We start from the raw sequence: 14,977 nt of genomic DNA on the forward strand, positions 1-14,977 counted from the left end.
CCACACTTCTCAACCTCTCTTTTCCTCTCCCCAGGTCTTGTTGTGAGATGGAAGGTTATTTGTCTACCCAGATAGACTTAGTGTACTTTCTTTAAGGCTCTTGCTGACAGCTTGCATGGTCAATGACCTCTCCAGAACACACTGCTTAGAGCTGAAGAACACATTTTTTTGCAGCAGAGGTTTTTAGGTTGAATGAAGGATATTGGTAATGATAGAAAAGCTGTTAGTAGTTTCCGTGGGGGAAGGAGTAAGAATAGTAAAGGCAGAGAGTGAAGCTCAAACTTTTAAAAGGGAGAGAAGGAATCATGTTCAGTTTGAAATTTAGGTCAGAACTGCTCCAGATTTATTTTTGTACAAGTTCATTTTCATCCACTTCCCCGGCCAGGAAGAAAAACTGCCTTCTCTTTCAGTTATTTTGGGCAACACAAATAATGTGTACAGAGCATGTTTCACCACCTCGATTCCAGGGGACAGTTAATCTCGCAGGGTTGATGGAAACCCAATCAAGGCATTCTGTTTGATTAAGTCGGAGTCAACAGCAAGAAAAAGGGACTTGCTGAGACGTGGAGAGTAATGAAAGTCTGTACAGGGGAGAAATGGGATTTCACAAAAATGGGGCACTTTGCCTTAGTGACAGATGAGACAGACTGAAGATCTGCAACACTCGCAGACCTGTTTTAAATGATTTTAAATGTTATATTTCCATTCAGTATCTTGCTAAGCATATCCCACATGTCACTAGTAATAACCGGTACAGAACAGCTAGGATCCCAAATTAAGCGCTGTGTTTAAGAGTCATTTGCTTTTGCTCTCCACTTCCACATCTGAAGTCATAGAAATTGTAACAGTTTCTAACTAAATGTGATGGGATATTCAAAGGATTATGCTTTCAAGTGAGAGCTAAGTAGCAGAAGCAGATGAGCTCTTAAGAAACAATGATCCTGGTTTTATGCAAATATGCCTGCTAAAAGCAAACGAGGGAAGAGGAATATGGAAATAGATGATAATAATAATACAGTGGAGTAACCAGAATTATTCTGAATAGATTTCTTCTATTAAGATTTTCATGAAGCATCAGCTGCTCTTTGTAATTCTTTTCTTAACATTACCATCAAAGTATGCCTTATCAAAATATGCATCTTTGCTGCTGCATTTATAGTCATTCCATTTAAAATTGAGACAAAATGTTATTTTGTACAGGGTACTGAAATAATTGTAAGAGCATACAGCAGCCCAGAGTAAAGGGTTTGAAAAGATTCAGTCACAGATAACAAGAGGATACTCACAAGTGTGTCATTTCCTTTGCTGAGCTCATGATAGATGAAGGATGTGCATTTTTTTCCCTATCAAGTTTGTCACAACTGGTGAAATGAAAAGCAAGTATCCAATCACTCAGCAATCTATGACACATTTATTGTTTTACAATTAGCTAGCTAGTTGTTTTCTGCTTTTTATTTATTTATTTATTTATTTACAGGTTTCTGGACAGACACGATCAAGGTCTGGGCACAGGATTTCACATTTAATATCACCACTAAACACAGGCAATGAATTTAAAGATAAATATTGGGGGAAAATTAAAATGAATTATCTGGAGTAATCTGAAAGTGCTACATAGCATTTTTAACCTGAGTGGAAGTTGAAATGGCATGGATGGATAGAATTTCTGAGCTCAGGCATAATTGGAAGTATGTGACTTCACTGCACTGCACGTACTGCTACAGGTTAGCTGGCCCTTGGTCTTTAAAATGCCCATAATAATTCCAGTGATTGAAAACCAACACTTCCTTAAGCCTGACTAGCTAGTGCAGTGGCACGTGAGAGAGTATGGCCCAAATCTGTCTGCAGTTAATCAGTGCAGTAAGTAATATCCATGAAGTTGCAAAGGCATAGCTGGGAGAAGAATCCACTCCTTTCAATTTATTCTTATGAATAAAGCCTTGCAACTAGCAAGGCAGGATCATCTGTATCTATAGTTGTTTTCTGTCCTGTCTTTCATTGAGACATTTTAGGCTTTTGCTGCACACTGCACGGCAGCTTTGCAAATCAGATTTGATCATTTGATTTCTCCTACCATGATGCTGCTCTGCAACAGGATGACTCCATGGTGTGACTTGAATGTCAGTCTGACACCTGCTGTCAGCAACAGAAATCTTTCCACCGGCTTCAGCAGGAGTAGGAACGTGCTGTAGATCACATCATCATATTGATTATATCGTGCTATTGCTCCTATGGAAAAGGACAAAGATTCTTCAGTGTTAAAGCCACAGTCTGAGTGGCAGAAAGGTTAGCACGGAGGACATTCACCTGGTGAGACTACACCTTCTGGCAGTATGTGTGGCTGGCACCAGCTCACATTGACACCTGCCAGATCTGCAGGAGAACGCAGGATTTAGGCTGAGGAGGATGTAGGCAACAGAAAGGCTGAAAAACAGGAGTGTGGAATAGTGTATGGCTATACAGGTTGGGAGGTACAATTGTAATACAGAGACCTGGGAAAGGTACAGTCAGAAGTTCTTGGCAAGCTGCTTTGTGTAATTTATGGTTAATACGATGCATGAATGCCACAGTTCTGAGGACATTCCCCCACACCTTTCTCTGTCTCAAATGTCTCCCTGATCAGTGTCTCCTGAAGTCCTTTGGTTCCCTCCTGCTCTGTTATTGTCAGTTAAGAATGAGCTGTGCATGCTGCTGAGCTCCCTGCAGCAAACAAACTCACACATGATCCAGCCCACTGCTCTCATCAGAATTTCAATCATGCCAGAAGCTACAGTAATCTGAGCAGTCTTTAGAGAAAGAATGTCTGCAACAAAACCACCCATTTCTGTGGCAGGCAAACTGGTTATTCTTTGAATGACTTTTTAAAAAGTCAGGGTGAGGGAGGTGATTATCCCTCTCTACTCTGCCCTCATGAGGCCCCCCATCTGGAGTGCTGTGTCCACGTCTCAGCATCCAGCACAGGAAGGGTGCAGAGCTGTTGGAGCGGATTTGGAGGAAGCCATAAAGATGATCAGAGGGCTGAAGCACCTCTCTGCTGAAGAAAGGCTGAGTGAGCTGGGCCTGTTCAACCTGGAGAAGAGAGAGCAGTGGGGAGACCCCATTGCAGACTTCCAGGACTTGAGGGGAGCTTATAAACAGGAGAAAGGCTGACTTTTTAGATGGTCTTATAGTGATAGGACAAAGGTGAATGGCTTTAAACTAAAGAGAGGAGATATAGGTTAGATGTCAGGAAGAAATTCTTTACTCAGTGAGGCGCTGGCACAGCTGCTCAGAGAAGCTGTGGTGCCCCATTCCTGGAGGCGCTCAAGGCCAGGCTGGATGGGGCCCTGGGCAGCTGAGCTGGTGGGGGGCAGCCCTGCCCACAGCATGGGGTGGGCTTTAAGATCCTTTCCAACCTAAGCCATTCTGTGATTCTGGGAAAATGACTTCCTAGATCTGTTCCGGTAGCAGAAAATGGAACCTCTTTCCCTTTCAGAGGCCTGCTGTATATGTAATATGCAAATACTGCATGACCTCTGTAGTGTGATCCTAGCCAGGGCACCCATGCTGTATCATTTTCACCATTGTAGGTAACATGAGATCAGGAGGCCCCAATGACAGACGCAGCAGTGACAGCTCAGGAGCACCTTGGAATAGGAATGCTGCTGAGGGTGGACAGAAACCCAGCTCAGCCTGCCTCAGTTTAACTTGGGAACGTGTTTTTCCCAGCTCTGCTGATGTGCCTCTAATGGAGATGGTGGCTGGAAGAAAGATAAAGAAGGATGGAAGATAAAACTGAAATTTAGTTGCTGAAATTGCTGTAGTTGACAAAAATTCCCCTTAGGAAAACCTTCACTGATTGAGGTTATCACATGGTATTGTGATCTCTCACATTGGCACAACACAGAAAGCGGTAAATAGCCTTGAGGAGCAAGGACGATTTTCTGCAGGGGGGCAGAGCGTGTACAGTGGATTTCTTGCTGGGGAAGATACCTATGGCAACAGCATCCTTACTGAACTGAATAGCGGAGAGTATGGAAAAGTGAGAAAGGGCAAAAAGTACGCCTTCTTACAAAGCCTTCATGGTGTGGCTTTCCCTTTAAGATTTGAGAAGAACCTCCACTTGGGACTCTCTGGGAGCCAAATGTTTGGGATCCCTGGAAAGGTGGTCCAGGCTTCTCTGCTCTGGGAGGTGGCAGGCTGATGCTGAAGTAGAGCCGATATCTTGGTGTTAGCACAGCTGCAGGAGAAAAAAGCAGCAGCCTGTCTGAACAACTATTTCCTGCCTCCTCTCTGGGGAATAAGGACTAGGAAACAATGCATTCTGCTGATTGCATCTGCCCTTGGGGGCACTGATCCTCCTAAATTTAGTTCTTACTTTCCCTACCTTGAACCAGGTCCAGTCTCCTAGATGCCCAAAAAGGAATTATACAGTAGCTTTGGCAGTGCTTCTTCACTGGCTTGTTACACTGATGATTAAAAAACAAAACAGAACAAAAAACCTCCCTTCATTTTTTATTATTAATATTTTTTTTCCTGTACATATCCTGGCTTTACTATGCTGGCTGGTTTGCATGGTAGGAAGAAGGGGTGGAGAAAAACTTGCAGCACCCAGCAGCACGCTGAAGGCCTGAAGGAACACATTGCTGCTGCAGCTGGTGTATGCTGAGTGCCTTGTGGTTGCCTGGCAGGAGCCAAGGGAAGCAAGGCCTATGCTTCAAATACTGTATCAGATAGAAATGAGACACAGAAACTGCTCATGCTTTGTTTGTGAGCAGCTGTAGGTCCAAAAATACACATTTCTCTTCCAGCAATGGAAGAGAAAATACCTTTCTGGAAGTTTCAGACAAACACAAGGCTCCATACAGAAGTAATTGCGTGAATGCAGTTTTATACAACCACTGAATCCTTTGAGCTGGAAGGGATCTTTAAAGGTCATCTAGTCAACTCCCCTGCAATAAGCAGGGACACCTATAGTTACATCAGGTTGCTCAGAGCCCCATTCACCCTGACCTCAAGTGTCTCCAGGGACGGGGCATTCACCACCTCTCTGGGCAACCTGATCTGCGGGAATGCATGGTCAGCAAGTATTGTGCAAAGAGAAAAGGATGTGGACACAGTGAGGAAAGGGGAACTGAGGACCACCAGCAGAATATGAACACAGAGCTTTCTCTCTGTATATCCAGATAAATTTTGATTGGCAGCGCAATATGTTAAAAGCACACGGGCTCTTCACCAAAGAAGCCTTTTTCTCAGATTTCTGCTGTTGCTCTCACTGAATACATTTCAGGTGCCTTAAGCAGACATTAATGACTTTGATCTTCCAGATCTGCTTGTGGAGTGCTGAAAGGTGAGGCTGGTGCAGCCACCCACCTCTCAGGATGCAGGACGACCAGGGGCGGTCGTGCTGCATTGAAAGCCGTCCTCACTGAAACTGTGCACCACTGCCAGAGCATTCCAAGGCTGTCTCACCTCTTCCCTCCCTCTCCTCCAGTGAGCATCCTCGTCTCCTCATTTTATAGGTGCAATTAGGCAGCCCACGTGCCGCGTTTCTGTAATGCGGCTGTTACGCCAAGTGCAACAAGCAGAACGCTGCGATTGGTGGATATTTCTATGGCCATGGGAAAGCAGGCATACTTCTGGCTCCCTGCAATGTGGTATAAGCCCAGGAACTCGCCTTTCCTTTCGCGTCGGGGGTGCCAAGCCACCTGTAACTAGGGCATTGCCTGGAACAGGTGCTTCGGCGGCTGCTGTCCCTATGGAGACGCAGCGGCGGAGTGCGGAAGGGGCAGAGGAGCTCTGGATCAAAGGTTGTCCTCTCGGGGCTTGAAGGGAGCCGGGTGACGAGGGCATACTCGATGGCGGCCACTCCCCGCGCTGCATCAGTGGTTTTTTAAAGGAACGCACTACAAGGGGGAATTCCGGGGAGGCGAAGCCCGTGAGGGCTGCAGAACAACACAAACGCCGCAGGGGCACCGCAGAGACAAACCCTCCACCCCCCCCCCCCCGCTCAGTCGGAGACCCCTCGGCTTAAAATCGAGAGTGGGAAACCACCATCAGAACGGGGTCTTGTGGCCGGGAAGTGCAGACCGGACCCTGGGGGCGGTGGGATCTGCCGGGACGGCCGGCAGATGGCCCCCGTGGCCGCCGGGCTCTCCGCAGCGCCGGGGCCGGGGGGAAGGAGGGGCCGGCCCGGATCGCAGTGCCCTGGCGGGGGCGGGCGCCATGGCTCCGTGAGGGCGATGCTCCCGGCGGGCGCGGGCGGGCGGCTCTCGCGAGGTGAGCGGGGAGGGCCGGGGTGAGGGCTCCCGCCCTGCTGCCCGCTCCTCCGCCGCTGGGGCCGGGCGGGGGGAGGCGGGCGGCGCGGAGAGACCGGCAAGGGGGAAGGAGGGAGCCTCGGGGCGGGGGCCGCCCGCTCTCCCGCCCTCCCTCCCGCCTCGGGGCTGGCCGCGGGCGATTCCTCCCCTGGAAATGCCCCTCCCGGCCGCCGGGGCGGTCGTGCGGCGCGGAGGGAGCGGGCGGTGAATTGCCCCCTTCCCTCCGTCGGCGCGCACACACACAGGCGCAGGGCCGGCCCTCCTCCCCCGCCCCGCGGATTTCATGCTCGCCTGGCTCTGCGGAGGGACGGCGCGCCGCTGAACGGCCCCGCCGGGCAGCGCCAGCATGGCCGAGGAGAGCGCCGAGCTCCCCCGCGAGCTCATCGGTAAGGGCCGGGGCCCGGCGGCGGGGCGGGAGGAGAGCTGGGGGCGGCCGGGCTGCGCGGGGGCGGCTGGCGGGGGCTGCGGGGAGGCTGGGCTGCGGCCCTCCGGGGGTCCCCACGGGCGGGGCGGGGGTCCTGCGGGCAGCGACACGCGTGGGAGATCTCAGCCGGGGGGAGCCGCGCTGGCATCGGGTCCCGCAGCCTCGCAGCAGCTCTTTACAACGCTATGGAGGCTTTACGTTTCTTGTTTAATTCCCCCTGGGCATTGGCTAGTTCAAAACTCCTTTTTTTTCTGGTATTTTTTTTCCTGCGTATGTGCGCATACGAGAGGCTATTTGTAATTAAAGTTTCATGGCCGCATGCAAACAGCCCTCCCGTGCTCCATGGTGTATGCTGAAGCAACCGTAGCTGCTGATGGGGATCTCCTGGAAATGCTGTCATCGCTGCTGGGAGCTCTCAGCACACGGATGGTTGGCAACCGGTGTCATACGGGGATAACGGGTCTGCTGCTGCTTCAGGACCTGATGTCACCCTGTTCGAGTGTCTTTTGGTTTTAGAAATTGGGTTGCCTCTTGAAGTGCAAACTGAGAGTCTCACCTGGGCGGGGATGAATAACTTCAAGTGTTGCCTTTGTGGCAGATGGAAACAAATTTGTCAGGCAAGGAGGTACATGTTGCATTGAATACAGTTTTTACAAGCATCTCCTCCTTCATTGACTGTGTTGCTTTGACATCCATGGCTTCAGTCAGAGAGTGCTTTTGCTGGGATACAGTTGTAACGCTGACAAAACACTGGTGAAAATCCACTTGCAAAGTTACAGTTGTGACATGGTAGTACTCATGTGGGTTTGTACTGTGCCCCTGTGCACCACAGGCAGGGTGCAGTGTGTATTACAGAAAAAAGCAAATCGGAGCATCCTTGAGCACTGTAACACATTCCATCCTCTGATGGCCTTGGGCAGTGGTAAAAAATGCCCCCTCACCTTGATCCTGATGCCCTGTGTTCACCCACCACGTTGTCTGCACGCTATGGGGTGTGTGGATGTGTTTGTGTGAGCAAGTTTGATTTCCTGTAGCATTTTGGTATCCACGTGTTAAAAGGCAACTTTATAAATAGGCTTTTGGAAATAACTGCTATGAGAGCAGGACAGAGGCTACACCTTAAGCCTCAGTGATAATGTGTGTGGAGGGGGGGGAAGGACAATGCATGTTTAACTGGGAGCAGGAATGTCTGAGCTGCAGCTTTTGTTGTTACTCACTTCCTGTGTGACCTTTGTCACGTCGTTGGTCATAGTCTTTTAAAAATAAAAGAAAATAATTTAAAAAGAATCCCCCTGTTCCCATTGGCTTACCCAGATCTGCTCCTGCGAGGTGCTGGAGTCTGAAAGTAGTCACTGGTGTAGAAAATGAGTGAGCACTTGAAACTGAGAGCCTTGACTTTGCATCTCTAGCACCTGATCTGACAAAGTACTTTGCAAGTCCACCTACCTCCAGTGTGTACAAAATAGTTTGCAGCCACATGGGAAAAAAACTGTGAAACTTAAATCTCAGAAACTTCTTCAGCCCTTTCAAACAGGTACAGCCTGGTGCCTGGTTGAGCCCCAGACCCTTCCTCTCCCCATCACTGCTTGAGATAACCACAGAACCAGGCGAGAGGAAGTCTCAGAACACAGCTCCCACTGTTGGGAGGGAGGATGGGGTCGGACTTTCCCCTGGCCCTGCTACCTGACTGCCTGGGAAGCTGGCTGCCCAGCTCCCTACCAAGCCTGAGAACGCTGGCAGCCTGCCATGGGCTGCCTTCCTGGGCTGGCTGCTACTGAGGAGCTCTTGTTTCCTGATAGGAAAATTAAAATTCCTGGGGAAAACATTTTGATTTGGCAGAAAAAAAAGTTCCTTCTGGTGGACAGTCACACCGAACAGGCTTATTTCTGACCTGTGCACCCTTCTGCCCTGCAGGCAGGGCTTCTAGACTTGATGTTTGGATGAATGCAGTCAGGCTATCAGAAGGAAATTGTGCTGGAAAGCTGGAATGCTGTAATTAAAAGCCCCAGGAAGAGCCTGCAGTCTTCAATTTTAGCTTTTCAACTTTAGCCTGTGCAAGGGCAAAGTGTGTGCACCTGGGAGGGTGGAGAGCTGCCTTTGAGTTTTTTCCTGTGGCAAATAGGTTAATGTGTTTAAAAGATTTCTTGCCTTGTATGAGGGTGCTGGGTAGCAAAACATATGGAAGGTGCCAAATTGGCTCTTCCAGACAAACTCCTCTGTTTATCTGCTACTTATATCAGTGTTAGTCATTTCTGACACGATTCCACGTGTATGAGTTCCCTTCAGACCAGGGTTCAAGTCTTTAGGGGAAAGGCTTGTTCATTTGGTACTTGGCACAAACGGTCTGTGTGTGTGTATGTCTATGTGTGTGAAAAATTATGGCAATTAATGTAAGTTTGTTGGCACCGTTGTCATTAGGAGTTGGGCTGAGACCAGGGCTGCCTTGCACAGCACCCATTGCATAGCTGTCAGATGTTGGTGGCTGGGAATTGAATCTTGAATGTGCAGTGCACAGAATGTGCCAACGCTTGGTTTTCCATCACCTGACCCATTTAGCTCCCTGATAGTAACAATAAAGGGTAGTATTTCAGTAATACAAGAAGTTAATTGGCTTCAGCAAGCTTTTCAGGTATGAATAATAGCAAGTGAGGAATTTGCTGTATTTTCTCTAGGCAGAGCTAAGCAATGCTGGGGCTTGTCCTGGGAATGCTTTTGATGTGTAGAGCTGGAAAGAAATACAAAATTATGTTTAGAATACTGGCATATGAAATATCTAATCCTTCCATAATAGATGTGAATTACTGTGTGGATGATGTACTTCTTAATAAAAGTAGTACTTGCTTGGTGGTGGTTAGTACTGTTGCACAGGCGTAAGTGCAAGAAACATAGCTGTGGGTCTTCCTGAAAATGTGACTATGAAATCAGTTTCCTTCTTATGTTGACATGGAAAATATTTAATTAATGTATTTTCTTTCAGAAAGCATCAGGGATGTTATTGGGAGGAAAATCAAAATTTCAGTCAAGAAGAAAGTAAAGCTGGAAACCAAGGGAGACAAAGTGGATAACAAAATATTGGTGAGTACAGTAGATTGGTTCAACTTGTGGAGTAAAATCCAGTGTCTTTCCAGAAGGCATTAATATTTCTCTTGAAAGATTCTTTGATTTTTTTGTGTACTGTTAGATACACAACGTCACTTCTTTTTTACTAGTTTGTGAAGCAAGCTGGTGTGCAGGCTGCATGTTTATCACTGGTTTATCCTTCATAGTTAGGGCATGGTGTGGATTTATGTGAAGATTAGGTGTTACTAGAATCTGATCTAAAATCATCTGCTGCCTTTGCTGGTGAGGTTTCTTGTTTACATCAGTAAGAGTTTTGAGTGGACAAGAAATGGGAAAGGGAGTATATGGAATTACTAATCTTGTGAGACTTTCTTGAAGTTGTTATGCAATGAAGAATGACTGTAAAGTTGTTGTGCTTCTAAAACTCAAATGGCTATTTATACTTTTCTAGTATTAAGTCACTATCTGCATTTTAAAAGAAATGCTTACTGTGTGGGATCCTCCATTGTCATTCCTAAAACTAGTGGGGGAAAGTGTCTAATTAATCTCACTTAAGTATGCTTTCCTGTTTCATCAAGAATAGTTTCGCTGTACTCTTTTGATAAGGAGAAAGCTGCAATAATGAGCTGGTTTGCGTGCACACTGTCTCAAATACTTGGATATGCAAAAGGAGATAGAACTTCATTTCTTCTTTCTTCTGAAACTGCTCTATCAGGAGAATAACAAATGCAAATAACTACAGTACTGCTGTGATGCTTTGCAAGATGTTTTAAATTTGTTGCTTTGCATGAATAAGAATGCAATTGCATGTTTGGAAGTTTTGCCATTAGAGATTTTAGATACCTGCTCCGTGTTGATAGTCTGGTTTTTAACAAGAACACAACATATTAATCAGTTCTAAATTATCTTCGTATAGTATGAATTTCTTATTCAGGGCAGCAAGATTGTTGATAACCATCTGTATTTCAGTGAGAGTAGCTACTAAAGGAATTTAAAATATTTTCTGCTTGGTGTCTACCCGTATTATTTATAGCTCCTGAGTTAAGTTTGCTTCTGTACCGGAAATAGTTGAGGATGTGAATGTTGATTGTTCAGCTCTATTGAGTTGAAAGCCGTGTTTATAGGGAAGGCTGACAGTTTCACTGAAGCAGTAACACTTGATTGACTTCTTGACTTACACAGAATCATTATTGATATCAATAGTGAAATACATTGTGGCAGTACTGTAGTACTGTTCTGACCTAATGGGACCAAAAGAATGTCAACCTTTGAATCCTCAGTGTAGCATCTGAGGTATGTGCTATTCAGTGGTGAAATGCCTAAATGAGATGACTCGGATCATTTTTTTCCCTGTGATCTCCTAAACTCTCAGGTGGGAGACTTTAATCTTTTATGGCTAGAAAGGTACTGAAAGGGAAGGAACCTCTTTAAGGGGTTCTCAGCTTTCTCGAGTAGCTCTTGTGTGCTTGCATGTTACCTTCAGCGCACAGGATAAGCCTTTCAAGGATATGAAAGAGGGTGTTGTCTGGTAGAAGCATTTATTCTTTGATGCAGCCATGCAGAGGACTTGTATTGCAAGAAAGGAGAGAATGCTTTCATGGTTAGAGAAACTGACTGTTGATTGCTGGGGGTGGATTTCATTTTCTTCTGTTATGGAGTCCCTGTGTGAAGCAGTATAAATCACTCTTTCTTTTTTTACAATATTTCTGTACCTATGTATGGTTACTTTTATTTTATGTGGTTTTCTTTTCAGAAATACTGAGTGTCCTCTGCAGTGGCTGAAGCCAGTGGAGACTGTGGTTTCTTTTTAGTACAGAACGTTCTCTGAGATGCAGGGTGATCTGAAAAAATGATACCAGTTACACCTTGAGTGTCTTCAGTTAGTGGAGACTTTGGTGTTACTTTGTCTAGATACTGTAATTTCTTGTCTGTGACAGAAGAGATGAACCTTTCTCTCCTCAAAAGATTCTGAAAATAAACAACCTTGCTTAAGAAACATGGAGGTGCTTTATGATAAACACCACGGAAAACCACACAACAAAATGAAGAATTCTTGCACTCCAAGCTAGGATTTAATGGTATTTGGCAAAAAATACATATAGCAGCACATTGTCCAATGCAGATGAAAGTGAATACTGAGTAGTTGTGCCTTGGGTGAGCGTGTCAAGCTGAATTAAGTGTTGGTGGCAAAAGCAATTCACTAATTAAACTCTATATCCTTAAGTGTATGCACCAGGGTGCTCAAACATGACTGTGTGGACAACCTTCACGCCAGTGCTTTTTGACTCCTGAAAGCTTAGCTTTGAGATGCTTGTGCTCTTCTGAGCAAGGCCTCTTGAGTTCATGTGTAGCAATTAATTGTTTTGAGATTTAGATTTAAATTTTATTAGTGGTTGAGTGTTTATAAGCAAATTAACCAGCATGCAATGGATTCTGCACTTAATAAGTAGAAAATCCTGTTGCACTTGGTCTAGCCAATGCCAGCACCATGGTGGTATGCACTCAAGTCTTTAGAGGAGGTTGATCACAGAGGCCCAGTGATCTCTCATCCTTCCTTCGTAAGTAAATCCAGCAACATCAGTGACACTTCAAGAAAAGGAGATTATTTTTCAAAGCCTGTGCTTTGCATGTAGCTATAAAAACACTTGACCTCTTGCCCTGTTCATGATGTATTCAAGATATAAAGTACTAGAATATGGATATAATCATACACTTCAGTCAAGTAGATGTGCTCTAGCAAATTCCTCTTAATTAAGATGAAAATTGGAATCTGAGACCAAAGAAAAAAAACAGTGAGGAAAAAAAAAAAAAAAAAAAATGCTGCTAAAGATGAAGAATGTTAAGATGGTGAAATTGGTGAATGAAGTCCATGCCTACCTTAAGATAGCTTTAGAAACTTTAGGATCTCAGATGTGGGTTCCAGAGATTTGAAATTATGACTTGCGTGTTCTGATACAAGACATATTTCTCACTCTGCATAACCACTTTGCTGCCTCAGTAATCTCATTTTGCACTTATTTGGTTTTTCAGTTAGTCAGAATGATACAAACCAGCAAGACTCTGAACTAACTCTGATCTGTGATGTTGTTTGGCCACAGAGACGGAGGCTACAAACTGGTGTCTAACACTGAAAAAACAATAACCAACTTGAAAAACCAATGGCCAGCTTCACTGGGGTTCAGATGAGTCCCCAAGCAAATAGGGTGACACCACAGCCCTACCCAAGTTGACTTTCTATTGCTGGAGCAGCGAGGTCCTGCTCCAGGTCAAGGCTTTAGCCAGCCATTTGCTAGCAGCTAGAGCCTACCTGTGCCACCTCAGGGTGTGCACAGCAGCCAAACCCCAGCAGAGCTCCTCGCACACACCAGTAGTGGGCTCTGTGTTTTTCCTGCCCAAGGAGAATGCTGCTGCAAGACTGGTCTGGTTTAAGCCACAGCTGATGGGTGTGTAGAGGTCTAAGTTGTAATCTGAACACTGTTGGTTCTGTTTTGGTGCCATAAGGAATCATGCATGATGCCCTGTCCAGGAGAAAAATGTGTTTATGATGTTGCTTTTTAAGCCTCTGTGATTATCGGATTACTACCTGCAGACAATCTCCAGTAGGAAACTGGGCTTCCTGCTTCCAGTGTGCATGGTGCTACTCTTTTCCTCTCAAAATCCAAGGTATCTGTAGTGTTTTGATGAATACTTCCCACTGCAGTTTCTTCCTATCAGCAAGTCATTGAAAAGTGGAAATTGTAAGGCAATATAGTATGTCCGATCAGCTTGTTATAAAATACTTCTGTTTTTAGGAGTGATTCGTGATGGACAAATATTCCAAGGTACTTCTTATTTTTATTCTGCCTTATTAACAATAAAAGGGAATAATTATGGCCTAGTTTCTTGTAGATTAGTTTTGCTTTCCCGAATGAATCTCATACATACAGCAAACAGTTACATTCTCTGTATGGCTGCTCTGTTGTGATTTTGTTTTTGTTTTAACGTTTCCCTAACCTTAAGGTCAGGAGAGTGTGATGTGATATAGTAACTGAGAGCACTTTATTAGGAAATCCCGTTGAGGAATCTCAGTTACATTGCTGCCCTCAGGTCATTCATGTTCTCCTTGTTAAAATATTGCGGTGCTACTTCTGGAACCCTGACAGTTGCTTTGGCAGGTGGCTCTCCTTGAAATACTCTGTATGCTCGACATGGGTTTACTGAGAGTAATTCATACGTCCTTGTCACTTTTTTGGGGGGCGTATGTTGCCAATGACTTTGGAAACAAAATGCCTGCTTTACTTTTTCAAACAGGTTTATATTTATTGTGTGCACATGGTGAGATTTCATGGTCTACATTTGAAGATTTGCTGCTAAAGAGTGAAAAATTATTATTATTATTATTATTTTTAAATATATATATATCTGTATTTACTTTTAAAGGATCAGTTATGGCCCTCTTGAGCACTGTCCTTGTGGCGGTGCAAAGAACCTGGCTGAATTTATTGAAGCAGTTGAATAAAGCTGAGCTGCTGTGCCTGTTCAACTATAGGGATAGCAGTCTCAGAGTGGAGGCAGTAATATTCTGCAGAGCCAAAACTATTTTGGGATTAAAAGCTCTGGCGCTTGTTTCCCGTTGCTTATCTTTTGTCGTGATCCATCTATAGTTTTCAGTCTGAATAGAGATGAAATTCAGTATCCAAGTAGGAGCAAGCGTAAAAAAATATTCACTTCTATTAAATCACTAAGATGTGAAGCTTACAGGGTAGTCCAAGGTTGGTTTTACATAAAACGTGTGTTATCTTGTGCTTTATATCATGACAGCTGGTGTGTGAATATGATCTGCTGTATGGACATTCCTGTAGAATAATGGAGCTTCCTCTTCCAAGCCCACAACACTGAGTGTTATGACATATATCTTAAGTGTGTATTTATAAATATGAAAGGAAGTAGGTGTTGGTACATCCCTCATGTCAGGAAATGTAAATAAAGCAAGAGAGAGTAATAAAAAAAAAAGTGAAAATTTATTTTAATCAGTTTATAAGATGAGTCTTAAAACAATTGAACTGTGACTGATTGCTGCAGAAAACTGAAATAATAAGAATGCTACTGGAAAGAGAACATACGAATCCAGTTGCATTATTATGCAGTTAATTTATTAACGCAGTTGTATATAAATTTGTTATACTTAGCCCCAAAATAAGATTTTTTTATAAACTTG

General features: G+C 44.9%; 1 protein-coding gene across 2 annotated transcripts in view; it reads left to right on the forward strand.

Annotated features, from left to right (window-relative positions):
* Window positions 1–6,642: 6,642 nt before the first annotated feature.
* Window positions 6,643–14,977, forward strand: part of CARMIL1 (capping protein regulator and myosin 1 linker 1) — a gene marked incomplete at both ends in the record, with an annotated part of 173,594 nt that continues 165,259 nt past the window's right edge. For both annotated transcript variants that reach the window (XM_079533554.1, XM_079533555.1), the window contains 2 exons: window positions 6,643–6,682; window positions 9,698–9,795. In XM_079533554.1, the coding sequence (XP_079389680.1) occupies window positions 6,643–6,682; window positions 9,698–9,795 (138 nt within the window). The remainder of the gene's footprint in view (window positions 6,683–9,697; window positions 9,796–14,977) is intronic.

Source organism: Tetrao urogallus (assembly GCF_951394365.1).
Source record: "Tetrao urogallus genome assembly, chromosome: 3".
Taxonomy (NCBI): Eukaryota; Metazoa; Chordata; class Aves; order Galliformes; family Phasianidae; genus Tetrao; species Tetrao urogallus.